The sequence below is a fragment of the Phodopus roborovskii genome, unplaced genomic scaffold, assembly GCF_943737965.1.
Source record: "Phodopus roborovskii unplaced genomic scaffold, PHOROB, whole genome shotgun sequence".
Taxonomy (NCBI): Eukaryota; Metazoa; Chordata; class Mammalia; order Rodentia; family Cricetidae; genus Phodopus; species Phodopus roborovskii.
In genome coordinates this window covers 1,074,495-1,101,101 of record NW_026125680.1, presented here as the reverse complement: position 1 = coordinate 1,101,101, position 26,607 = coordinate 1,074,495, and the positions used below count along the sequence as shown (strand labels likewise).

The 26,607-nt window shown below is 44.7% G+C and overlaps 1 protein-coding gene and 1 long non-coding RNA gene across 2 annotated transcripts in view; both read left to right on the top strand.

Moving 5' to 3' along the window:
• Nucleotides 1-1,528: 1,528 nt before the first annotated feature.
• Slc25a5 (solute carrier family 25 member 5) lies at nucleotides 1,529-5,042 on the top strand. The gene is made up of 4 exons (XM_051178414.1): nucleotides 1,529-1,756; nucleotides 2,727-3,213; nucleotides 3,986-4,126; nucleotides 4,628-5,042. Exons 1-4 carry the CDS (start codon nucleotides 1,646-1,648, stop codon nucleotides 4,783-4,785), a joined length of 897 nt encoding a protein of 298 aa, XP_051034371.1. The 5' UTR covers nucleotides 1,529-1,645; the 3' UTR covers nucleotides 4,786-5,042.
• Nucleotides 5,043-6,729: 1,687 nt separating this feature from the next.
• The window catches only part of LOC127217429 (uncharacterized), a 66,593-nt gene continuing 46,715 nt past the window's right edge, over nucleotides 6,730-26,607 (top strand). Inside the window, exon 1 of the long non-coding RNA XR_007834096.1 lies at nucleotides 6,730-7,314. This is a non-coding gene — a long non-coding RNA (uncharacterized LOC127217429). The remainder of the gene's footprint in view (nucleotides 7,315-26,607) is intronic.

Genomic DNA, 26,607 nt, shown 5'->3' with positions numbered 1-26,607 from the left:
TTGAAGATAAGCCTATGGTACACTTTCTTGTTTGACAATTGATGAGGGGAGAACCCAGCTCATTGTGGGTGGGTGGGGCCACCACTAGGCTGGTGGTCCTGGGTTCTATAAGAAAACAGGCTGAGCAAGCCAAGGATGAGCAAGCCAGTAAGCCACACTCCTCCAAGGCTTTTGTATCATTTCCTGCCTCCAGGTTCCTGCCCTGTTTGAGTTCCTGTCCTGACTCTCTTGGATGATGGATTCCAAGTTGTAAGATAAAATAAACCTTCCCCCTCAGTTGCTTTTGGCCACGGTGTTTTACCCCAGAAATAAAAATCCTAACTAAAATGCCCACTATGACTTAAGTGTAGACAGGCCTGAGGTGTTGAGCCTTTGGGAATTCTGAAGGTTGGGCACCTAAGGTTCAGTTGCAGTGAAGTTTTCAACTGTCACCTCTATTTCTATAAATAGTAACTATTTAGAATTGGGCTTGTGGTCACATTATCTGCTGCCGTTCTGAACCTGAGAGAGTGCTTCTGATCTTATGGTCATTTGTGGCAAATATTTACTCAGTTCAGGGATTAAGGGGCTCAGGGAACACAGGTCCATTGGCAGTGCAGATGGGGTTCAGCACTCTATTTAGTCCAAGAGCACTTTACCTGGAGTCCAGAATCAAATGTCAACTACATTCTTAACCTTTTAAGCCTCTTACCCTTCTGGATACTCTTTACTTGGCTTCCGGTTCAAAGGACTTCCTCACCTGGAGTCCAGTCCTTTGGACTAACAGAGGCCAATTCCCTGAAAGATCTTTGTTACACTATTTGCAAATGAGCCTGGAACATGTAGGCAGGGTGGTACCCAGCTGGTAACTCAGTTTTCTGTGGCTTCGTGGACAAAGCTTCAGAGTAGTGCCAGGTCCAGGGTGAAGTTCACAAAACTCGACACAGAACAATTCTGCAACCCAGATAAGTGAATCTCAGTGCAATGTTTTTAAAATAATAAAAAACAATGAAAGACTCCTTGAATTATGGGTGTTCAGAACTTTACAAAGATAGGTTCCCAGCATGTATTAGCATGACCTTGATTCGTGTACCTCACTGTAATTCCAGTCCTGGCTCTCCAAATAATTTTCTTTACAAAAATGGGGGCGTGACCTGCAGTCCTTAGTGTGTCTGAATTAAGTTTTTTTTTTTAATATTCCATTCGCTATTTATCTCAATCCCTGAGGTTTGGGGGAGGTTTTGTCTGTCTAGAGCGTCTTCACCCTAGGCCTGGCCCTGGGTTTTAGTTTTGTTTTCCTTTGGGCACACTTATTTTCCCCCTTCCTCACCATTCCCAGACCCTTCTCAGGGTCCAGGGCCCACGCTGTCGGCACAACATGCGGCCGCCCCTTAGTCGGGCCTGATCAGGTGCCAAGGGCAGGCTAGGCTGGAAGGACAACCTCCCGGGCTCCTCCCGCAGGTCTCGAGCCACTCAGAGGCTCAGCCATTCTGCGCGCCTGTGCTGGGCGCCTGTCTCGGCCCGCCCCTTACGCTGGCAGCTCAGCGCCTGGCTGCCACTATATAAATCGGCCATTTGCTTTGCTCCGCCCCAGAGTCCGGGAGTCAAAACCGGTTGTCAACCCAGTCCTGTCCCGCGCTCGTCTGCCTTTTCTTTTTCTTTCAACATGACAGATGCCGCCGTGTCCTTCGCCAAGGACTTCTTGGCAGGTGGAGTGGCTGCGGCCATCTCCAAAACGGCGGTAGCGCCCATCGAGCGGGTCAAGCTGCTGCTGCAGGTACGTCCTGGGATCGGGGGGGGGGCCCAGGCAGGAAGTGGGGGGTCCGCACAGAAAGGGGGGTACCCTAGCGGGAGAGTGGGGCTCGATCTTTAGACTTGGGGTAAGGTGAAGGTCGGGCCTGGCCACAGAGTCAGACCAAAAGGCCAAGTGGAGGAAGGCGCCTTTAAGGACCTGGAGTTTGAGTGTCGCAAGTGGTCGGGGCGATTGGGAGCTGAGGCGCTTGGGGCCATCCCCAGCACAGAACTAGGAGAGGGCAGCCTGAGAGTCACCGTCTGCCCCGGCTTTAGGGTTAGGGACAATAGGCCCGAAAGCAGGCGCTGGAGAATAACACCTGGCCTTACCGAGAACCTCAAGGTCACGGCAAGGAGATTACAGCTTTGGGCAGGCCACGCGGGCCGGTTCCGCCGCCGCGCCGCCTGCGAACAACGCGGTTTAGCCTCGCCGGCCGGCAGGCCGGAAGTGGACGCCGGGAAGAGCATGTGCCTCTTACGTCCGCCCCCGCGCAGCCCCTCGCCGGCCTTCCTGCGGCGCACTTGCTGCGCTGTGCCTCTAGAGGGCACTCGAGAGCGAGCCTTCCGTCACCCTTCCCCCTCCCAGAACAAAAGTGGGGGTGGGGCGGAAAGGAAGAGGCTCAGGAGACCTGAGGAGTTGATCGCTGTCACCAAGGTGACCCAGTCCTATGCGGGTCCCACCCTGATGCCGCGGAACCTGACGTGGAGGGAATGACCTTTCTTCCAGGTCTAAAGGTCATAGGTCCACTTGGGGGTGCCCCATTCACAGAGGTGGAGGCTTACCACTTCTGGTGGTGCAGATCAATTCTTAACCGCTGTGATAGTGTGAGCAGTTAGGAGTGTCCAGCTAGATTTGGAGAAAGGGGAACCAACCTTAAAGATTTTATGTGCGTGTTCGTCCCGTTTCCCTTCTGTGTGGTTATAACTGTCCCTATTGCCTTCTTCCTGTCCACCAGGTGCAGCATGCCAGCAAGCAAATCACGGCAGATAAGCAATACAAGGGCATTATAGACTGTGTGGTTCGTATCCCCAAGGAACAGGGAGTCCTGTCCTTCTGGCGTGGTAACCTGGCCAATGTCATCAGATACTTCCCCACCCAGGCTCTCAACTTTGCCTTCAAAGATAAATACAAGCAGATCTTTTTGGGTGGTGTGGACAAGAGGACCCAGTTTTGGCGCTACTTTGCAGGGAACCTGGCATCAGGTGGTGCCGCTGGGGCCACATCCTTGTGCTTTGTGTATCCTCTTGATTTTGCCCGTACCCGTCTAGCAGCTGATGTGGGCAAAGCTGGAGCTGAAAGGGAATTCAAAGGCCTTGGTGACTGCCTGGTTAAGATCTACAAATCTGATGGGATTAGGGGCCTGTACCAAGGCTTTAATGTGTCAGTACAGGGCATTATCATCTACCGAGCTGCCTACTTTGGTATCTATGACACTGCAAAGGGTAAGTATGCTATATGCTTAGAAGTTGTGGGAGCTTTGGGTGTTTGCAGTGCTGGGAACTCAACCTAACAGCCTTGCATATACTAATCCAGTACTGAGCTGTATCCCCAAGCCCTGGTTTCTCTCCCTGTTTCTGTCTCCTTTGAGACCATCACACTCTGTAGGCCAGGCTGGTTTCCAGCTCCCAGCCATCCACCTACCTCTGCCTCCTGGGTGTTAGGATTAAAGGTGTGTGCTACTGCCACACCCATCCCGTGCTTTCTTAGATAAGGTCCCTAGGTAGCCCAGGCTGACCTTTTAGGTTCAAGGTCTTTCTGCCTCAGGTTCCCAAGTACCTGAGATTGCAGGCTTGTATGAAGCTGCTTTCTTTTTTTTTTTTTTTGGGGGGGGGGGGGGGTGTCTTTTTGTTTGGTTAGTTGGCTTTGGTTTAGATTTTAGTTTTTTGAGACAGGGTTTCTCTTTGGCCCTGGCTATCCTGGAACCAGCATTTGTAGACCAGGCTGGCCTCAAATCACAGAAATCCCCCTGCCTCTGCCTCCTGAGTGCTGGGATTAAAGGTGCACCACCACCACCTGGCATAAAGCCATTAAGAGATGATTTGAAAGATCATTGCACCTACCTAACATTGCAAAAGGCCAACTTTTGTTTTTAATTGCCGAAGGAAAGCAAATTCTTCCAATATAAAACGTGGTAGATAAAATGATGCTTGGATATAGAAAATAGATTGGCAAAACTGCATTTTGACTAAATATATATATATATATATCTTTCAGGAATGCTTCCAGATCCCAAGAATACTCACATCTTCATCAGCTGGATGATTGCACAGTCTGTCACTGCTGTTGCTGGCCTGACTTCCTATCCCTTTGACACGGTTCGTCGTCGTATGATGATGCAGTCTGGACGCAAAGGAAGTACGTTCTTCTTGCACATAAGATAAAAGTCATGGGCATGGGACAAATTGTGGCCACAGACTACTAATGACTACCTTTAAAAAAAAGTGGCCCATCATACTCAAGTCCCTGGATTCAGTCTCCAGTGGCATAAAACACTGTAGACCGTGAAGGGATAAAGGTGACATCATCCATGGGGACAAGCAGCCCTCTAGATGCCTATGACTTGGAGTACTTATATTAAGAGGTCATCCCTGTTCTCCCAATCACAATACTAATACTTCCCTATTGCCTATACTAATGTGTAAATACTGGACTTAAAAACTGACTAAGTGCTTGGAATAGCTCAGTAAAAGTTTCCTAGCATTCACAAGGCCCAGTGTTCCATCCTCAGCATCGACCCCCCCAAAAAAAAAAAACCTGAAATTACTTTTTAAAGGTGGGGCTGTTTTCTTTAGTGTTTTGAATATGTGGGCGTTCATTGGCCTTTAGTGATCAACTCCATGTCTTTATCCTTTGCAGCTGACATCATGTATACAGGCACAATTGACTGCTGGAGGAAGATTGCTCGTGATGAAGGAAGCAAGGCTTTTTTCAAGGGTGCATGGTCCAATGTTCTCAGGGGCATGGGTGGTGCTTTTGTGCTTGTTCTGTACGATGAGATCAAGAAGTACACATAATTATGTCTTAGGTGTCTCCCCAAGAGCAGGCATGTTGTATAATATACCATATCTTGAACATTCTGGACAGATTCTCTGGGCTTGTCTGTTTTATCAATGGCAACTATTTACCAGTTGAAAAGTGGGAAGCAATAATATTCATCTGACCAGTTTTCTCTTAAAGCCATTTCCATAATGACAATAATGATGGGACTCAATTATATTTTTTATTTCAGTCACTCCTGATAATAAAAATTGAAGAAATAAAAATATCTAAAGACAGTTTGTTTCTTTCCTTATAAAAGTCTGCTTTCTGTGTGGGTAAGCACTACATTTGAATAGAGGCTTTTTGAGACGGGTTTCTCTGTGTAGCCCTGGCTGTCCTTGAACTCTGAGACTTGCTTTCCTCTGCCTCCTGAGTGTGAAGGTTTAAGTTCCACTTCACCACCCAGATGAGATGAAGAACTTTTAAAACCAATTGTCAACCATCAACTTTACAAGGAATAACTTGGCTAATGTGTGAATTTTTGGTCTGGCCTGTCAAAGTATGAGCTCTCTCCCAAAAAAGTATCATATACATGCTTTTTCTACAAGCAACATAAGCTAAGTTATTCAATTTCAAATGAATATTAACTCATTTAAGTGATTACTTGAAGTATACATTTACCAGAGTCACAGTTTTTGTCCAATTGCCTTTCATCTTCACCTGGCTCCAACTGGTTTTTAATCTCATTCAAAGCAGGATTAGGGCTGGTGCTGTTCCTCTGAAGTGCTGAGATTTCAGTGCTGTTCAAGATTATGGAGTGGGCTGGATGACAGCCACAACCTCCAAACTCCTTTTACAAAGGACAAACAGCACCTGCATCTTACCTGACATGGTCACAGACCTGGGGGTGGTGTTCATGTTTCTATTGAATAAGCTCTTACTTGGGTTCCACAGGGAACCATGTGCAGTTTCATAAAGTTCATTAGGGCTCAGAAATCTAGTGGATTTTGCCAGTACTATGAGATTAACACGAAGAATAAAGTATCCCATCCTGTCAAGTCTCGGCATGTATAGGAAGTAAGAAGGGCAATGACATGCACAGATGAAGCTCAGAAACACATCCTATTCACTGGTATGTGTTCAGGCTGTTCACAAATAATGGGACCTATTAACACCTGGGAGATGCTGGGTCTTTTGCTGTGCACCTACTGGCCAAGCACCTGGGTCACAGGATACCTTAGTTAGGAGCTCTGTATTGCTGACAAGGAGGCAATAGCATTCTCTTCTGTGTGAAGCTGGCACTTGGTGTTGCTTTGCCTCAATTCATTCATCTCTGATGGTGGTTCTTTGTTCAGGCACTGAAGATGAAAAGCATCATCCGAGATGTTTCTTGGGGGAAGTATTTTAAAAAGCAATACCATTCTGGTATCACAGAGATCTGAGCTAAAAATCTGTAGCCTAAGTTTGGCAAGTCACTTCATTTCTCCAAGCATCTGTTTTCTTATGCATATGATGAGGATAATGACACCTGTCTCTGGGTAGGGACAAAGGCTAAATTGTCTATGGGAACCAGATGCCCCAGAAAATAAGTAATAAGCACTCTAAATGGTACCGGTGATCATCAGGAGGTAGTTGAGCTACCAGAGTTCTATGATCAGAAGAAGTAACTGGATTTTCATACTGTATGACCTCAGGCAACTCAGTTAATCTCTGGGAGCCTCAGCTGCCTCACTGGTAAAATGACAAGATAGTGATGCAAGCCATATTTCTTGGAGGATGAAGAACCATGTTGAGTAGTAGGTATGACACATGGCGTCTAATCAACACCCCAATGTGAGGTTTTATTTTGCAATTCGGTATCCATTTCTATTGAACAAAGTATGAATAAATTCAAACCCACCTTTTAAAAAAATTAGACATACCACATTGTGAAGCATTGATATAAAATAAACTTCAGCCCAGGCCTTTCAGTTATAGATTTTGTTCCTGAAAGGGAATAAGAGGCTCTCCACTTAGGGTTGCAAACACAATACAAGAGGACCCAAGCCCCCTTTATGGTTATTACAATAGATGTGTGCTCACTGAGCTGCCAGCTATTAAATAAACGTAGGACTGGGCATTAATATCAGAAAGCAAGAAGTGGTACCTCCTGCCATTGGGTGCCTGACACAGATGAGGTGGGTTCTGTTGTTGTTCTTGCTATTCTTGTTGTTCAATGTTTTTTGAAATTTAATTTAAAGACAAAGTGATTTTAATCTCTCCAAGCTGTGCAGGATAGTGCTATAGAATTCATTACATCCATTATGCTCATGCAAACGTTGATGGTACACAATCTTAGCAACACCCTAATTTATGCTGTTGTTTTGTTACTATTCAGTGCATAACAGGATCTGTGGAGCCTGATTCCAGGTGAGAGAGCCAGAATACAGGTCAGCTCCTGCACAGCGCGCTTCCTATTCTAGAGGGCCTCTCCACTCTGCCTCTGGAAGCCGTGTGGTGCGGGTGCTCCAGACCGCCGGGGAAAGACAAGGGGTGGCTTCCCAGAGGGACAGCTTTCCTGGAGGGTAAGTCATTTAAGCCATTATTTTTTTATTAAAAGAGATGCAGATGTGCTAGACTAAAGGCTTATTAATTAGAAAGTATTTTTAAAACCTAAAGTGTAAAGTGAGTTCTTGTAAACAAGGACCATTTCTGTCACTTCCCCCAGACCCCTGGGGGAAGTCCATTCAGTCTCAGCTGTTACAAATACTTTGGGAGAAAAAAATATTTTCAAAGTATTTTTGGACCATGCAATGGCTTTTCAGGCATCAGTGTTACTAGGGTGCATTCTATTTCTCCTTTATATTTGTGGGTATGGTGTTTGTAAGTTGCCTTTTAGTTTTTCAATATAGTTAATGTCTGCAGGTTGTAATCATAGCCAAATTGTAAAGACAAGGTATAAAATGCAAAGTAAAGAGCTCTCCATCCATCTGCCTCTTCCATGCCTAGCATCACCTCGAAAGTCACCATTATTGGCAGTTTCTAGTCTATCTATTCATTCTCATCAAATTCATGCTTAATGTTACAACAGTAGCTAATTTTATCAGAACCATATTCTCACAAGTTGGATTTTAAACTGTCATGTTTTGTTTGTTTGTTTTTTAAGAGTGTCATTCAACCAGAGCCAAGGCTCACAGATGTTGTTGGAGGCAAGAGGGCAGGGAAGAGGTAGCTTCTAGACTCTGAGCACCATTTGCTGAGTGGAGTCCTTTATTAACACCCCCAAATAGTACTTTCTTTTGGGGTTTTAGCCATGATCACTGAACAACCAGGGGCAACACCAAACCATTTCTAACATCAGAGCCTTAGTTTGTCATCCACGAAAGAAAGAGTCTGGGGAAAAGACAAGCTCTAAAGTTCCTTCCAATTTAGACATCCTCCAGCTCCATCGTTTTTACATGGAAGCAATTAAAGGAATTGAATTGGGTGATTTAATCCTCCCAGAGCAGAGCACAGTTGCAAATACCTAACACAATTGGAACGGCATCATTTTTGACTCACAGCAGTCATTTACAGACTGTGTGGGTGGGTGCGTAAAATTACAAATGTAAAGATTTACATCAATTTCGGGACCAAGAAGCAGAGCCACAAAATTACAGCTCAGGGTTGTAGGTCAGAGGTGATCCGATTTACCTCCCAATAATTAACATCTGTCTTTTCAAAGCCTTGTCGTATTATGTGAAATGCGCACTTCTGTATGCAGGTTGAAATTTATTTTAACAACAAATACTGGATGCTGCAATTTGGGAATGCCTTGTGCTACACTCCAAATGTTTGGAGGCACTTTCCTATCATTTTAGCCATTATTTGCTGTGTGTGTGCAGGTGAACAAGGTCAGAGGCATGGTGCCCCTCTTAGCTAAGGCTCAAAAGAGCCTTCGGTATCCCAGCAACAGATATAAACACTGTTCAAGTGACAGATTGGGCGGTTGCTTTTACTGGACCCGTTTCGGAGACAAAACTGAATTGAATTAAAGGAGCCTATTAATTTGTGGTTTCCCCCATGACCTGCAATGCATTTATTTGTTGAGATAGTTTGGTAAAATTTTCATAAGGTTGTTTTTTTTTTTTAAGAGGCTCTTAAATCCCTGAAGATGATATTTCTGTAAGACCTGGATCCATTCCTGCTATGGAGTTGGAGGAGAGGAAAGGGTTTAGAGCCAAAGCAGTATTCCCAGGCAGTGGCAGATCTAAGCTTGGGATTTCCTTATTGCTTGATCTCCCCGACAGCCTAACACACCTCTCCTAGGCTTCCGGCTCAGGACAGTTCACAAGGTTTTGGGCTTTTCAAATGCTACAGTGTTTCACTTGATAGTCAACCTTTACCTAGCTGCTTTTTTGCCTCCGTTTTTCCATCTGGAGCACAAGAATAATGATAGAGCCTACCTGGGGGCGAGGGGAATATGCAGCAATTAAAGGGATTAACATGTGGAAAGTCCTTAGACTTTTTAGAGAATATTTTTGAACACCTTGTTTTGTTTTTGTGGTTGTTGTCCACTTGTCTTTGTACTTATTTATTTACGCTGGGGATCAGAACCAAAGTCTTATTTCTGCTAGGCAAATGCTACATAACTAGGTTGTACTTCTAAGCCTCCATACAATTTTGTAAGTGTTAATTGCTTTATCAAGATATTTTATTTTCCTATCACTGATGGGAAGCTAGTGTAAGTAATGTCTCCTTGATCTGTCCATTTTTTTTCTTTTCTGGAAGTACTGGAGAGGAATTTAGGGTTTTTGTGCACGGCGGGTAAGAATTCTAAGCTATATTCCCAGCCTAATTTGCTCCTTTTTAAAGAGCAGGCTCAGGAAAATTCCACATGTGTTGAATAGAAAGTGAATCACACAAAGGTTGTAAAGGAAGAAAAGGACACTCCTGGAATGGACTGAACAACAGGCACATGTGGTTTCATTTTACAACACTGATTATGAAAGGGAGCAAAGGCCAAAACTATATCCGGCCTCCCAAGCAGTGTGTGCTACTTAGCCAGGCAACCCTGTGCAATCACCGGGGCCCTTGGAGCTCCCTTTGCTCTCAAAGTATTTCAAGGAATGAGGCCCTCACCTGATTGCCCAATCCCGTGCTTTCACTCCCCAAGGAAAGAAACTGCTGTGAAGATACAATCCCCTGGGACATTTAAAGGCAATGGTCTCCTTTCACTTTTGCAAGTAAGCTCAGGGTTCAGGAGTCCATTCATTGTAAAAACTCAGCTGTAAAGCTGGAAGAGGTGGGAATGTAGCTCGGTGGATAGAATGCTTGCCCTACCAGCCCAAGGCCAGGATGCAATTCTCGGCACTGCAAAATAGTTTTTAAAAGCCCTGTAGTAAGTAGCTTCAGTCTAGAAACAAAGGTCAGGATAGAAAGCACTCAGGCTTAAAGGCAAAAGTACCCTACTTGCCAATTAGACAAGTAACCACAGAAATTATCATCCTACTTCAGCTCCATGGCTGTCTTGAGTCATGTCCCATTCCATCAGTTTTTCCATCAAGAAAATTGGAAACCAACTTTGTGCACATGTATGAACGTGTGTGTGTGTGTGTGTGTGTGTGTTTACATCCAAGAAAGCAACTTTTTTCCAGGAAAGCAAATTTTATTTTAGTTGATCAATTGATTGATTACTTGGTTGGTTGAGGCAGGGTCTTGCTATGTATCCCAGGTTAATTTGGAATTGACAATCTTTGTGATTCACCTTCTGAGTGCTGAGGGGAATACAAGCATGTACCAGCATATCCAGCCCATTTCTTAAATGGGGCTATAGTCCTTTTGAGGTTTCTAGAGAAAGACAGATCGAAGAAAATGTGCTTCTGGTGATGGAATTGCTCCTACTACATACTAGGGATCCCTCCCAAGCTACAGACTCAGGGTCATGGCCCATTATTTTGACCTCTCCCATGGCAGATGTTTCACTACATACACTGTACATGAATTCAATTCAGCAGCCCTGAGATGTAGGTGCTATTATTTGCTCCATTTCACAGCTGATAAAACCAAGGCGTAGCAAGGTGTAGGAATGTGCTCTGTACTGACTCATCAGAAGAGTTCAAGGAGAACTTCAAGGTTATCTGTCAGGGATGAGCCATCAAATGTATGGAAATGTGAAAGCCAGCAAGGCATGGTGGTGTGTGCCTGTAATGCCTGGACTCAGAGTCAAAAGGATGTTGAGTTCAAGGCCACCCTAGGCTATGTATGAAAGCCTGACAAAATGACAATGAAAGCCAGATAGTTTTAGCATCCACTAATAAAATCCTTTTAACAGATACCACATAGAAATTTTAATCATAAAAAGCATTGCTTTCAGAGTCCATTCTTAGTATGTGGGTGTTTTTCTATTTTAGCCAACGTAGGAATCATCGTTGCACAAAATACTCAAGCCTAATGTTCTAGATTTAAGTTTTATTTTATTCAAAATTTTTCAGCGTTTCCAAAATAGGCTTTCCTTTAAAGAGTTATTTATTTATTTGTGGGCAAGTCCCCAGGATGGACCTCAGGTCATCAGGCTTGGCTGATGAGCTGAGCACGTTAGCCCACTGAGCCCTAAGCTTGCTTTTTTAAATGAAGGATCTTAGCCCAGAATTCGAAACACTTCTTGATGGGGGTTGGGGGGAGTACATGACTGAGCCTATTGGGGTGAGGTCCCAATTAACAAGTACAAGAACATGAGCAAATGTCATTGGGTGCCCTTCACTTTTAGCCAGGGTGGCCTTCAAAAGATGCTAAGGCTTTGGCTTTGGACTGTTTTCTCTGACTGTAGCTCTTCTTTTTTAAACATTTATGTATGTCTGTGTGTGGGATGCATGTATGCCCCTGTGTACCTGTGGAACCTGGAGGAAAAGTGGTAGTCAGTTCTCTCAGTTTTCTTCTTCAACCACCCCAGAGTCAGTTCATTGGGGGGGGGGAGCAAGTGTCTTTATCCACACAGCCATCTCTCCAGTGTACTTACGCTGGAGAGACTGTAGCAGACCCCTTCCGCTCTGTGACTTGTGCACATGCGCATGGTACCACTTGCCATTTTTCCATTCTTATTTCTATAAGTTTACTTTCAAGGTCAATTCCCTAGCACACCTTTCCCAGCCACTTTACCAGGAAGGGCACTGGCCTTCAAGTTCCAGCTCAAACCACACCTCCTCTTCAGTTTCCCTATATTCTGCCAGCCACTAACCACTGATCTTTCTTCCAGACTGCCATTTATGTCACTTCCATGAGGCTAGGGATTCTGTCTGTTTCATTCATGGTTGTATCCTCAGTGCCTAGGAAGTACAGTGCTTAGCAAGTAGTAGATATTTAAGAAACATTTGTTCAACTAATTAGTTGTGGTAACTATTTCACTGTATGGTATATTTCTCTTGTATATCTCTATTAAATGTTCTGTCTTGTTCCTCTCTACAGTCTTCAAATTGTGCATAGAACCTATCACACAAAGTAGATGTGTGGTAAATGATCCCTGGAGAAAGAAATGAATAAATGAATGAATGAATGAATGAATGAATGACGTGCTACAGGGTTTGTTCCTTGGTTATTAATTGGCACAAATGAGTTTTGGCAGTATCCAGCCCCTTGATACCTGGAAACAGTTCTGCTGCAATGAAATGCTCAGACCTTTCTGACTTGTATCTATTATTTTTAAGCAGAGTGCTTAGAGGGAAGACCTGGATACAATAGGAATTTGGGAATGGCCTGGTTTCTCTCCCATTGTTACATTGTGTAAATCAGATAATCTGAGAGGCAGGGGCATGGAACAACCTCCTCCCAAACCTTGTATAAACCACAGATGACTCCACTTCAAATGCTTTTACCACCCTCTGAACATGTGATGGCCATTCCTTCATGAACTTCTAACACAGAGCTCTCCATATAGTACTTGATGGGCATCTGCCTGTGATGGCTACAATAATGAACACTGGCTGTCACATAAGATGATTCAAGCCACTCCAAGAGGAGAAGAGCAATCATATTATTGGAGCACCTGGGGACACTGCCATTAGAGCTATACCAAATGCACACCCACGTGACTAACTAGGGCTTATTAGACAGGACATGTTCCTAGGCCTGAGCCTAAAGTGCCTACACTTAAGTCCAGCCACAGAAAGCAGATGAAAACCTAGAGTGGATATGAGGCTCTGACCTGCTTAAAAAGCCAGTGGGGTCTGCTCTTTCTTGTATGCTACCCCCTCTCACAATGATGCACCTTGTCATTTCTTCAGCTTTTGCTGTAGGGCAGACCTTCCTCTAATTGCATGTGGCTTCTATTTAACAACCCCGCCCCAGCCTTCCAATGCAGTGTTGTGATCATCATTTCCCAGATGGGGAAACTGAGGTAGCTGGTAACATATATAACACCCGCAGCTGAAAAACCGAAAGCAAACTATTAGTCAGGTTTGCTGCAGCAATAAAGTATCACCCCCCCCCCCCACACACACACCCTTCTGAAAGGGTTTATTTCAGCTTACACTTTTAGTCTATGGTGAAAGGAAGTTGAGGATAGGAACTCAAGGCAAAAACTGATGCAGGAGACTATAGAGGAACGCTGCTTACTGGCTTGCTTCTCTCCTGGCTTGCTCTGTTTGCTTTCAAATACACCCTAGGGCCACTGCCCAGGGATGGAACCATCCATGGTGGGATAGGCCCTTCCACATCAATCATGAATTTTAAATGTAAGCTATATGGTTGCATACGAGGCCAATCTGATGAGGGCCGTTTCTCATTTGAGGTTCCCTCGTCTCCAATGATCCTAGCTTGTGTCAAAGTAACAAAACAAACAAAATCTAATCAACACACAGATTTCCACCATAAGAGGGATGTAGCGGTGTCTGGGAAATGACTTAGAAGTGAGAGCAAACGAGAGTCTGTGTACTAACCCAACATACATCAGGATTGCTTATGGTGAGGTGCTTGTGGTTCTGCCCCTTTCCAGATGTGAGACTCTGGGCAAGACATTAAACTCTCAGTACTTCCGTTTGTTCTGCTGTAAAATGGCGATTGCCACCTGTCTAGTATTGTGATGAGGATTAAACAAGTTAGTATTTTGCCAAAAGCATGCTAAAAGACGAAGTGTTCCTTCAGTAGCCGCCCATCTGGACTCTTCAGATGCCGGGACTTTCCCTGGGAAAATTTTTCAGGGCTTTTTCAGCGTGGTGGCAGACAAGGTCACCGCTGGGAAAGTGGCGAGCAGTTGAGGGAAACGCCCCGCTCGCCACGCCTAGAACCAAGGACGAATAGGAGAGAAGGCTGGGAACGCCCTGAGAGGAAATCGCAAGTGCTTCTGGCCTAACAGGGATTGGAAGCCTCATGGCGCCGCACTGGAAAAGAGAAAAGCAAAGAAAGGGGGCGGTAACATAGCGTGGTGCAGCTGTAGGAGCAGCAGCAGCAGAATACCCGTCACTTCCGCCTCTGGTTGGCCGCCTCCGGGTGGATTTCTAGCCGCCCTTCCAAAAATTACCTGCAGAGGGCGCGCTTTTCCGCCACTCAGCCTGTTCACCGCACAGGCCGCCTGCCAACTATTGCGGTCTGACCCACCTCCTCCAAGAAGACTTCCCAACAGCGCTCCAGCCATTCGCTTGTTCTCTTGAACCCTCAAAAATGTCATCAGCACTGTACAATTTAGAAGTTGGGCATGTGCAGGCTGGCCGGCTAAGTGTGTGGGTTGTGTTAGGCAAATATTAGCTCCTGAACAATAGCATACCTAGTATTTCCTTCGATGGCACGTGTCCAACAAATGCTTGGCGCGCCTCAACTTGAAACAGAAGCTGCTACAGGAGACTTTCAGTGTCCCAATGACATAGTGCCTCGAGGTGATAAAAGAGACACCTGCAAGGATGCCTGAATGGCCTCAATTGCCCCTTGGAGCCTTCCCTGATCATATGCAGGGGAGCTCATTAATTTAAAAAACAAAATAAACCACACCACCACCAACAACAAATTTTGCTGAGCCCCAGCTTTAATGTAGAACCCCTGATTAATTCTATTCCTCTGGATTTCAGCCCCGGGGGAAAATGAGAACAACTTGAGACTGAGTCTGAAAAATCCCTCATGCGCACTAAGTTGTATGACCTTGGGCACACCGTGTCTTGCCTCTGAGCCTCATTTTCCGCCTCTGTATCTTAGAATCTGGAACGGGAGCAGGACCGATCAAAGAATACAGTAGTTATGTCTGTCATTCTTTCACTTTCCTGATGAGAATATATTCAGGAAGTAATTTGAATTCCAATTTTCTAGTTGAAAGACGAAATGCAAGTGGCTTCTGTGACAATCATATGATAAAAACAGCTATGATGGCTCTTTATTAACTGAGAGAGCCTCTACAAAAGTTTGCACTTTCCCCGCTGTTGAGATCCGTAATAAACACTCGGAAAATGTTTCTTGGGTCAAGAGATAAGATCCATATATAGATTGGAGTGTTATGGATTGAGAACACCAAATGTGTGCTAAATGCATTATCCAGACACTTGCGTTGTCCAGATAAGTATTCAATGAGATTCAGTGAGTGGAAGAAAATTGTGGCCAGGGGTCCAGGGGAACTGGAGGCAAGATCTAAGTTGGGTTTGAAAACTGGCTTGAATTTGGGCAGAGGAACCTGAAGAAGACAATGAGAAACGAAAGGCATGGCAGGGCTGATGGTGCAGAGGCAGGATGCCACAAAGGGCTGGGAATTGAAAGTGCCACTAGACACAGCTTCTAATTTGTAAAAGGCCCTGGCATATAGTGGGTTCTCCGTATGTGTTTCTGTAATCAAGGACAAAGGGAGGGAGGAAAGGATGGTGGGAAGGAGAGTAAAGAATGACTTTGGCTAATTGAAATCAAAGCTTCCTACAAATTCTGAGAGTTGGGACATGCAGACCAGCAGTCACTAGGAGAATACAGCTGCTCCGAGTAAAAATAGCCCCTCTCCCATGAGATTAGATGTTCTAAAAGAAGAGGCCAGAGGCATGCATGGTTTGTTCGTCCCTACATCTTTAGCATAAAGAACAGCAGCCAGCACCAAAGAGAGAGATGAAAGTAGAAGGGGGGCTAGTTTGTAAAATGATTAATGGGAGGGGACAAAAGAGGGTAACGGGGGTGAATATGATTGAAATACATTATGCAGATATATGAAAATGTCATAATGAAATCTATTATTACATATAATTCTTATATGCTGATAAAAACATTATAAAATGAATAGTAGGCATCACACAGAGAAGGTTCTAGAAAAAAAATATCTGATGGAGTAAGTGAATGTGGCTGTGGTGGTAAAGGCAGAGTGTGGAGTCCAAGGGTCCTAAGTTTAAGACCTGGTTGTTGTTTATGGTTGTTATTTATTGCCTGTATACTTTTAAGCAAGCTGCTTAATATCTCTAAGCCTCATTTTCTTTTCCAAAAATAATATCCATATCAGAATTATCCTGAAGATGAATGAACATAACATGAAAATCTTGAAGACAGTGGATGGCGGTTTTAGTTGGCTTTCTATTTGCTGTGTAAAAGACCATGATTAAGATGGTGTCACACGCCTTTAATCCCAGTACTTGGGAGGCAGAGGCAGGTAGATCTCTGTGAGTTCGAGGCCAGACTAGACAGAGCTAGTTCCAGGACAGGCTACAAAGCAACACAGAGAAACCACGTCTCACAAAAAAAGGGGGGGGGGAAGGATCATGATCAAAAGCCACCTGGAGTAAAAGAAAGGGTTCATTTGGTTTATACACATGCCTATCACAGTCCATCATTGAGGGAACCCAAGGTAGGCAGAAAGTCAAGTAGGGCAGAGACCTGGAGGCAGAAACTGTGGAGGAGTGTAGCTTACTGACTTGCTTTCCATGGCTCTCTCAGCTTACTTTTTTACACAGTCCAGGACTGCCTGCCCAAGGGTCAGACCTCCCACAACAGGCTGAGCCCTCCCACATCAATCAAGAAAATTGGCCAATTTGGTGAAGGTGGGCATGTTCTCAATGGACATTCCTTTTCACCAGATGACTCAATCTGTGTAAGCTGGCAAAACAAAGCAAAGAACAAAACCAAACAAACATAAAGCCTACCAAGCAATCAGCCAGTTCGATCACACCTTTTCGACCAGAACAAGATCTTGTGGAATACTTTGTATAGCGCAGGCAGCTAGGTGGCTTTTGTTGTCTGACAGGTGGGTGGTGACCTTGAACTCTAACTCCCCGTAGGCAGTGAGAGCTTGGCATTCGAAGCAGACGGTTGGGTGACTAACACGAGGGGAGTGTATCATAAGACATGGGTTGAAGTAGAGGGGAAGGAGTACCAGGGATGAGGCTGTTGCAACAGTAAGGGGATTTGCCCCAGGTGGGGATGGTGGCCATGAAGTTAGCAAGAAAGGAATGGCAGGAAAGATGGAATGAATAGAACAGGGTTTTACGTTTGTGTGTTTTGTTTTTAAGGACATGACTGAAAGTTAAGAAAAGGAGCTAGAACACTGCCGACACCTGCTAAGTGTAATTTACTGTCAGAGTCAAGTGTTGACTGCCTGCTCTGTCGGGAGCTGTCTTTGAGGGGGGCTGCAATGGGAACCAGCCGAGCAGCCCCAGGTCCGTATCTCAGTAGAGTAGTGTGGATGAGGGAAAGTCTAGCTATAGATTATAAAGAAAAGACAGAGACACAGAATAAGGGGCAGGAGGGCAGATCAGTCAATAATGAAATGGCACGAGTTTATTTTTCACCACTCTTACATACCTCATCCAAAAGGGGGAACACAGTATCATGTATACAGAACAAACAGACTTTTCTTCCTCACTTCTTCTAAGGGTTCAGTAACCACACCTTAGCTTCAACTTCTTGAGGGTCAGGAGTAGCCACACCTCCGATTCAGGTCTGTTGTTATTTAGACTAAGACAGCCAAATATTCTACTGTAGCCACACCTTTGACCTTTAGGTCTTATGACTTGCTGAGGTCAGCTTTGAATTCTCTATCCTTGTGCCAAGGTGGAGTGCAGCCATCTTTTTGGGCACCCACACAGCTCCAACATCCCTATGACAGACAGAAACCCGGGACATTCTTGGTGTGTGTGTGTGTGTGTGTGTGTGTGTGTGTGTGTGTGTGTGTGTGTGTGGGCGGGGGCGTCAGTAAAGTCAGAGTGGCCAATCCCCAAATTTTTCAAGATTGTTAGCAATGATACTTGCTGGGCAATTTCAAAACTTGAATATATTTCCTCTCCCTTCCCTCAACGTGTCAGGAAAGCACTATCCACAAGGGGGCAGATGACTAAGTCCAGTTTCAGCAGCAATTCAGTGATGTTTTGCAAGGCGATCTTCCCTCAGCTATCTGAACAAGTACAACAATGGACATTGAAGACATTCCTTCTCCCTGTCCTATTAAAAGGAACGTCAGTCTCAGAGGCATTTGAGCTGAGATGTGGCAATGAGCTGAGCACTGGGAAAGCCCTGGCTGGAGTATGAGACATAAGGTTAATCTTCCTCCTGTTCCTAGCACATGGTTGCCCTGTTGCCTACATCTCTCAAGCAAGGCTAGAAGGGGGCAGAGTGATGTCCAGAGTACCTGAGGATAGTGCAAGCAAAGCACCTACAAACAGATCCATCAGGCACATGCCACTTGCAAACAGAACCCAGGCTAGGGTTCTGAAAAATCCAGAAGAAATGGAAGACTTCTTAATGAACTCAGTTGGGCAGTAAAGAAAAGGCAAGCCTGTGAGAGTTCAGAGCACAGCTCTGGAATCAGAGAGACCTGGGTTCAGATCCCACTTCACCATCTGAGTTCCTTTGCCCAAGCCACAGTTTCTCATTGGTAAATGGGGAGAGTAATGTCCCAGGAAGGTGGTTGTGAATTTTCAATGAGGTCATGCAGAAATCAGATCACGCCTGCCATAAAGTCAGCCTTAGGAAATGCTGGTAGGGATTTTTGTTCTTGTTGGCAGTTAGAACAAAGCAATGTGGTTCTGCTGGATATATTGAATGTAGAACTATTGGAGGGTACAAATGGCGAGGGAGGAGTAAGGGATCCCCAGAGCTGGTGAAAGTAAAGGAGCAGAAGTTGGGAAAGCCAAGAAGGTAATGTATTCCAGGCAGAGAGAAAGAAGGGATGACTACTGGGCTGGCCATGGTAAATATACACTGTCAAGAACAGAGTCTGCTGTCATGGGGCTGAGCAGATGTCTGGCCAGCTAAGTCCCGATCAGGACCAGCCAGGTTTTGCCAGGAGATTGCTTTGCTACTCTCAGAACACTAAGGAGTAAAGTGATTGGCAAAAAAGAGTGGATGATTTGTGGAGTAGTCTCCTCTCTAGCCTCAGTATTTATTCATTCGTTCATTGGTTGGTTGGTTGGTTGATGTTATGTGCATGGGTGCTTTGCCTGCATGTATGTCAGTGCAACACATACATGCAATGCCTGTGAAGGCGAGAATAGGGTGTCCAATCACCTGGAACTGAAGTTCACTTGTTAGTGACCACGTGAGTGCTGGGAATTGAACCTGGATCCTCCAGAATATTGGTCAGTGCTCTTAAACACTGAGACATCTCTCCAGTCCCAGCATCAGCATTTTAGAAGAGCAAGGCAAATCCAAGAGAGCAAGCTAAGAAAGAGGTGTCCTACCTAACACTTCCTATCGAAAGTACAGTCATTGGAGGAAAAAGAAATATGGAATAAGGCAGTCTGGAAGTTCCTTTGGGCTGCACATTGAACATATACAGTTATCCCATAAATAATTTCCATGTGGTTTCAATTCCAGGACCTCTTCCTAACACAAGACACTAAAAACTCATAGGTGCTCAAGTCCCCTGTGTGAGGCTAAGTGTTAGAACCCTTGTACAGCATGTATGGTGCCAGGCACACAAGAATAGGCACAGTATTTGAATGTAATACACAAATATCCTCCAGATATACTATAAACCATCTTTAGATCTCTTATTACACTTTTGATTTTATTTTGTGTATGAAAGTCTAATACAACTTGAGTGAGTTACTTCTCTCCTACTATATGAGTCCATGGGATTACATTCAGGTCAACATGCTTGGCAATAAGCAGCTCGGAGACATCCTCCAGGCCTTTATGTCTGTACTTTTGTAGTGACTGTGTGATTGCTATTCTGGATGTGGTGAGGGGCAGCCAGAAGAAGTTTTAGCTGAAGCTCAAGGCAGATTCTTGGCTGAGACCACAAAGGGCACTCCCAGGAATCGTGATCTGGGGTAGATATTTTTTATGGTACCTAATACAATGTATATGCTATGTAGATGATGTTTAAACTATATCATTTAAAGAAAACAAGAATAAAAGTCTACTGGTTCAGTACAGATGCAATTAGGGGGTAGGGCTGAGACAGGGTCTCGTGTTATACCTTAGGCTGGTCTCAAACTCACTATTTAGCTCAGAACGACCTTGAACTACAAGCAATCTTCCTGCCTAACATCCCAAATGTTAGGATCATACATGTGAGCCACCATGCCCAGTTCACATGAAACTTAAAAAAAAAAAAAAAACAAACTATTCTTAGTCTACAGTGGATGAATTTAGAAGCCCCAAATATAGAGGGCCAATCTGCATCTAGAATTCCAAGAATATGGTCCAGTGGGACCCTGAGGGCAGCCCACAAACATTGCAGCTGGTAAATTCCTCATCCCCAGGACCATGACTGTGTCCCTGTGGTTTTCTCTTCCCCAAGAGTAATAAACTAGAAGGACATTCTTTTTGTATAGCCTATTGATTGATAGATAGTTCTGTGTATATGGTGTACATATGTGTGTCCACAAGTCTATGCAGACATACTCACTTGTGTGTACACCTGTGGAGGTCAGATGTCAACATCAAGATTCTTCCTTTATCACTCTCCATTATTTTTGAGACAGGCTATCCCACTGAACCTGGAACCCACCATTTGGCTGCCCAGAAAGCCCCTGGGATCTGCCCATCTCTATCTCACCCAAGACTAGGATTACAGACACATGCACCCTTGTGCCCAGATTTTCTGTAGGTGTTGGGGGATCCAAACTCAGGCCCACCTGCTTGCACAGCAAACACTTTGCCTACTGAGGTCATCTCCTCATCCCTGGATTTTTGTTGGTGGTGGTAGTGGTGGTTTGGCTTTCAATTTTTTTAAAATATATTTTATGTGTATGGGTGTTTTGCGTATGTGTATGTATATATACCATGTACATGCCTGGTACCCATGGAGGTCAGAAGAGGGCATCAGATCTCCTGACACCTGGAATCTGGTGTTTCAGATGTTTGTGAGTCACCATATGGGTATCTAGAACTGAATCTGTGTCCTCTGAGGGAACAAGTGATCTTAACCGCTGAGACATTTCCCCAGCCTCCCGTTTTGTTTTTTGAGACAGGGTCTCATTCTACCGCAGGTTAGCCTAGAACTCACTACTAGACTGGCCTCAAACTAGCAACAGTCCTCCTGTAAGCTGCATCTTGAGTGCTTTGACCATCATGTCAAATTGGAAGGTGAATCTGTCCATTTCTTGGTTCTGGGGCCTGTTCTAAGGTGTTCATTTCCATTTATAAGTTTACCTTTCCCTGTTAGCAGATCCTGTTAGAGTCCTGACTTGGAACTCACAAAGCTGGGCCCTTTCCTCTCTGCTCAAATGGGTTACTTCTGAGTAACCCTTGGCTACAGGCCTTGGAGGGAAGCCTTGGCCTAACAGCACCAACCAAGAGATAATAGTAAAAGTGTTTTTATATTTAGCTTTGGGATATCATAAGTGATTTTTTTGGCACTACAGTTCCTTTCCTAAATAATGTTGACTTAGGATAATATTAAAATTCATTTTATGAGAGGCAATAGAAGAGAGTGAATAAATAAATGCCTTTCCATCCCAGTGGTTATGGGCTCATAACCACAGTTTGATTTCCATTCCAGTTACCACCTCTTTCTGTTTGTTTTTCCGGGGCTCAGTTTCTTCTGTGAAAAACACAGCCGGCATCCACCACTGTGTGTTTTCGTAGCCTCCATGAAATCTAAGGCATTTAATGTTCTCAGTCCAGTGCTGTGCCAAGTAGTATTATAGAAACTAAACTTCAGCAAGGATGCCTAGGACAAAGTCAAGCCAGGATTCAAAAAGCCATCTGCATGTAATTCAGAAGAAAACACAGTCCACAGAGTGTAAGTTGTTTACTTTGGTCCCTGAAGCCCTCTAGAGGCTGACTTCTTGACTGTCTTTCTTGGGACTGTGCTAATTCCCCAGCAAGTTTAGGCAAGAACAAGCAGGTGGTGTTGGCCTGAGACCAGCTGGCCAGAACCTGTTGAGAAGAAACACTTCTCTATGCCAAGGGCATATGTATTTACAAGGTGAGTGACTATGACCTGTGATGAAGCAAAAGTAGTTCTTACCTCAAAGCTAGTAAGAGAGAGTTTATGAGTGACCATAGGCCAGGAACACATATTCAGGTTATTGCAAATACAAATGAGGTGACGATTTTATGCAGGTTTTATAGTAGCAGAAGAAAAGTCATAATTTTCCAGTACATTGGTAGAAACAGCAGGTCAGTGGTTGTAGTAACATGGGATAATCTCTGCTGTTGATCTCATGTTATCTAATGTAGACTTTGGTTGGCAAAAGCCTGTCTGTGGGTACATTCCCAGAGTTTTCACATGACAGTTACGGGTATCTTAAATCAGACAGACAAGCAGCAGAGAATGGCTCTGAAGGAGGCTAATGATAGCCCATGGTAACTCGGCTCTGGATCTGCAACAACCCACTTCCACAGCCACGAAGTCCTAATGAGTCAATCAGGCTTGTAGAATCTTTAACCGAGGGCAGTTTTCTTCTAGGAAATCCATTTCACACCTTTGTGCAGGGCAGACGCAGGGGTGAGAGGCAGCGCAAGGACCCCAAGCCGGAGAAAGGACTCAGCAGGGAAGAGTGCTTGCTATTAAACTTGACATCCGGGTGGATGTCCAGGATCCACTGGGTGGAAGAAGACAACCAACTCCTAAAAGTTGCCCTCTGGCCTATACATACATGTTTTGGTACATGTGCAGTCATACATATACACACTCACATACACACATACAAAATACAAATAAATCAATGTGGAAAAGGAAAGAAGAACTTGTGGAAGGTACCTCTTTTGCTTTTGCTAGGTCTCACATGCCTGGGCATTCTTGGCTTGAAGACAAAGCTTTTCCTTCATTTCCTTCCTTAGACACTGGGAAAACAAAACCACTTGAAAATAGCTGTCATGACTAAAACCTGCACTCTGGCCCAAGCCAGGAAGAGAAATAGTCAATTCAGTCTATGTCTTGTTTCCTCCATCATCAACAACCCCAGCACTTTAACCATGACTTTGGGGAAGCTGAGGCTGAAGAACTCCTGCAAATTCAAGGCCAGCTTGGACCACATAGTGAGTTCCAAACAAGCCTGGCATAAAGTGAGACCTTATCTAGGAAGAAAGAAAAAGGGGAGGGAGGGAAATGAAAAACAAAAACAAAGAAACAACAAAACATACAACTTGCCAACATATTAACATAAGCATCTCCCCCTCATTTTTATTTATGTTTTTGTGTGTGAAGCAGGGGATCATTTATCCTTGCATGGGTAATATGTATAAACTTACAGTGCTAAAGTCCCAAAGCATAAATTGCTTTCAGGCACAAGCTAGTCTGTTCCTCCCAAGCTGGCCATCTGTTACCACCACCTTCTGGCAGCCCCTTCCAGAGGTCATCCACGCATATACAAACAGGTAGCATTTTAGTCCCCATGAAAGCATTCTTACTCATCTTTATATTGGGGCCACCTAGCGGAGGGTCAAATGTGCCTTTGAAACAGTGGGTTGACTGAATGTTTGCCGTCCTCATCCTAGCCACAAAGATGGACTGACTGAACTGTCTCAGAGAAAGCTCCACAAGCGTATGAAAATGTTATGTGTTTGGGCTCATGGCTCTGGTCTGGTCAGGATTTCCCAAGACTGAAATTCACACAACAAAATAAAACCACTAGGTTCTTGCTTACTATAAGCAAGTCATCACCTTTCAGGATAGTACTCTGAGTACCCAGGTGCACAAGTTTCCTTCCCTCATCTGTAAGAAGTATAAAGACAAAGCTCAGCTCTGGCTCCTCTGTGATCTGGTGATGATTCCCGAAGGGGAGGAATGAGGCTGGTGTTGCTCTCACCGCACAGGAACTCCCTCAACACATTTGGAAAATAAAGCACAGGAATTTAACCAGTGCTGTATTCCAGGATTCCTCAGGCCTTGCCAGGGCTAGCTTTTTCAGACAGCAGGGTCTCACGTTCTCTCTGCCCGGTCCTACTCCTCCGCCCCTCCTCCTCCCCCCATCCCTATCATGGCGAGGGGAAGGGCTGAGTTTCTGCACGTGATCCATAGTAAAGAGCGCCAAGAAGAAAGGAGGAGGGGAGACAGCTGCCCCTCTGCCTGCCCTATTATGACAAGCTTGCCAACTCCAGGAGGCAGCAGAGCGGAATGTTAAAAGAAAACGGAGTTCAGAGTCTCCCGGAGCTGATTCCATCACTTAGAAATTGCTTGATGTTGAGCGTGCTGCTTTGTTTCTTTGGGCTTCCATTTCTTCCACTGTAACGTGTGGATGACAGCTGTACCCACTTGAAAGAAACATTATAAGAATGCAAGGAGTCAGTTGATTGCGAAGCATTTAAAACAGTGCCTAGCACGTAAATACAATGTAAGTGCTATTTTTAAAAATAGACTCCTCCCATAACTCCAACAACAGCCTCCCAGATCCATCTCCCACCTTCCCAATCCCTCTGTCCCTGCCTCCCTCTTTCTTGAAATGGAATCTCTTTGTAATGGCCCCAGCTGTCCTGGAACTCGCTCTGTAGACCAGGCTGGCCTCGAACTCACAGAAATCTGTCTGCCTGTGCTGAGATCAAAGGTATGAGCTACTACGCCCAGCTCTCTTTCTCTCTTTTTAACAACCCAATAAGTCCAAATTGTACTGCCCATATACTCATGGATGTGAGGAAATGCTATTCATTCATTCATTTATTTATTGAGCCAGATTCTCCTCTGTGTAGTCCTGGCTGTCCTGGAACTCGCCCGGTAGATCAGGCTGACCTCATACTCACAGAGATCAGCCTCCCTAAGCCTCCCAAGTGCTGGGTTTAAAGACATGTGCTACCATGCCTTGCTACTGAACTCTAATACAATATTTGTATTATTTATTTGAGAAGTTCATATAGATATATAATGTATTTTGATCATAATCACTCCCACTTTTCTTCCTACAAATTCCTGAATTTATCCCTACTGCCCCCACCCCTCCTCCCACCTTTTTTATGCAGTCATATGTTCTACCATTGAGCTATACCCCTCCCACCTTTTTTAAATAACCAGCTGAGTTCAGTTTGTGTTGCCCATACATGGATTTGTGTGGGGTTTTTGTTGTTCTTTTTTTTTTAGATGCAGTCTTGTGTAATCCAGCTTCAAACTTACTACATAGCTGAGGGTAACCTTGAACTTCTGATCATTCTGGTTTCACCTCATGAGTGCTGGGACCACAGGGCACCACACCTGGTTTATACGGAGCTAGAGGTCAAACCCAGGGCTTTCTCCATGCTAGATAAGCACCCCACAAGATGAACTACATTTCCGTCCCCTTATATGGTATCTGTCTTATATAGATTAGAAACTAAAGCAAAGCCTAGGAATAGGCTAGAATTTCCATCCAAAGGCAGAATTGTGCAGGCTGCAGGTGTATGTCGGGAACACAGCATTTGCTTTAACTGTGTGAGGCCCTGGGTTCCATGCCAAGCACTAGAAAAACAAACATTACAGATGTTTCCTTCCTCACTTCTCCCCACCAGTGCTGGTACTGAGATGAGGCATAGGGGGAAGCCCCCAAACTTCTTTAGTATTTAAGAAGAATAAAGAAAATGTCGATGGGCGGTGGTGGTACATGCCTTTAATCCCAGAAATGGGGAGGTAGAGACAGGCAGATCTCTGTGACTTTGAGGCTAGCCTGGTCTACAGAGCGAGTGCCAGGATAGGCTCCAAAGCTACAAAGAGAAGTCCTATCTTGAAACCCCCCCAAAAAATTTAAAATTTAAAATCCCATAATATAGAATGTCTGCAAATCAAAAACATTTAAGTTAAATTTAAAAAATTAATGCATACCATCAGGACCCTGAGGCAAGAGAATTATGTGTTGAGCCTAGCCTGAGATATGTACTAAGTTCAAGGCCACTCTGGACTACACAGTGAGATTCTGTCTCAAACAAAATTATTCCTGAGGCCATGAGTGGTGGTGTACCCATTTAAAAGCTACTTTGAGGGTAGTCAGAGCTACATAGTGAGACCTTGTCTCAGAGAATTAATTCACAAACATTCATTTTTTTTAAAAAGACTCAGTGGTAAAAACACTTGCTTAAGTATGCATGGGTCCCTAGGTCCCATTTTTAGCACTATAATACAAAACAAAACGATACAGTTCATCTGTTGCTGCCATTTTCCGGGGGCTGCTCTTAAGGCCTCTGGGAGCCTGGGAAGAATCCTTGGGGAGCTTCTCCAGCAGTGCCTTCTGGGAAGAGTTGTTCTGGTGGCTGAGCTGAGCTCAGCCCTCAGCTTCCCCAAAGATATATGTGCTGCTATGACAACAGGCCTAAGGAAACATGTGAGGTAGGAGAAGCCACAGAGCTGCCTAGCAAGACATCCATCTGCTACCCATCAGAAGACCGATTTCAGCCAGAATGGCACTCTGCAGCCGGGACTCCAGAGGTGCCCTGTGCTCTTCAAATTTGGGACTGCACTGCCACCCTGACCCCTCCTGGGCCTCTTAATTCTGCATTAGGCTGACACAAATAGCATGCCTTCCAAGTGACACAGTCCCAGAAGGACTTCCAGTCAGCTCACCTAGGTTAGATGTCAGAGGTGAGTCTGTGGAAGAAACCAGAGACTA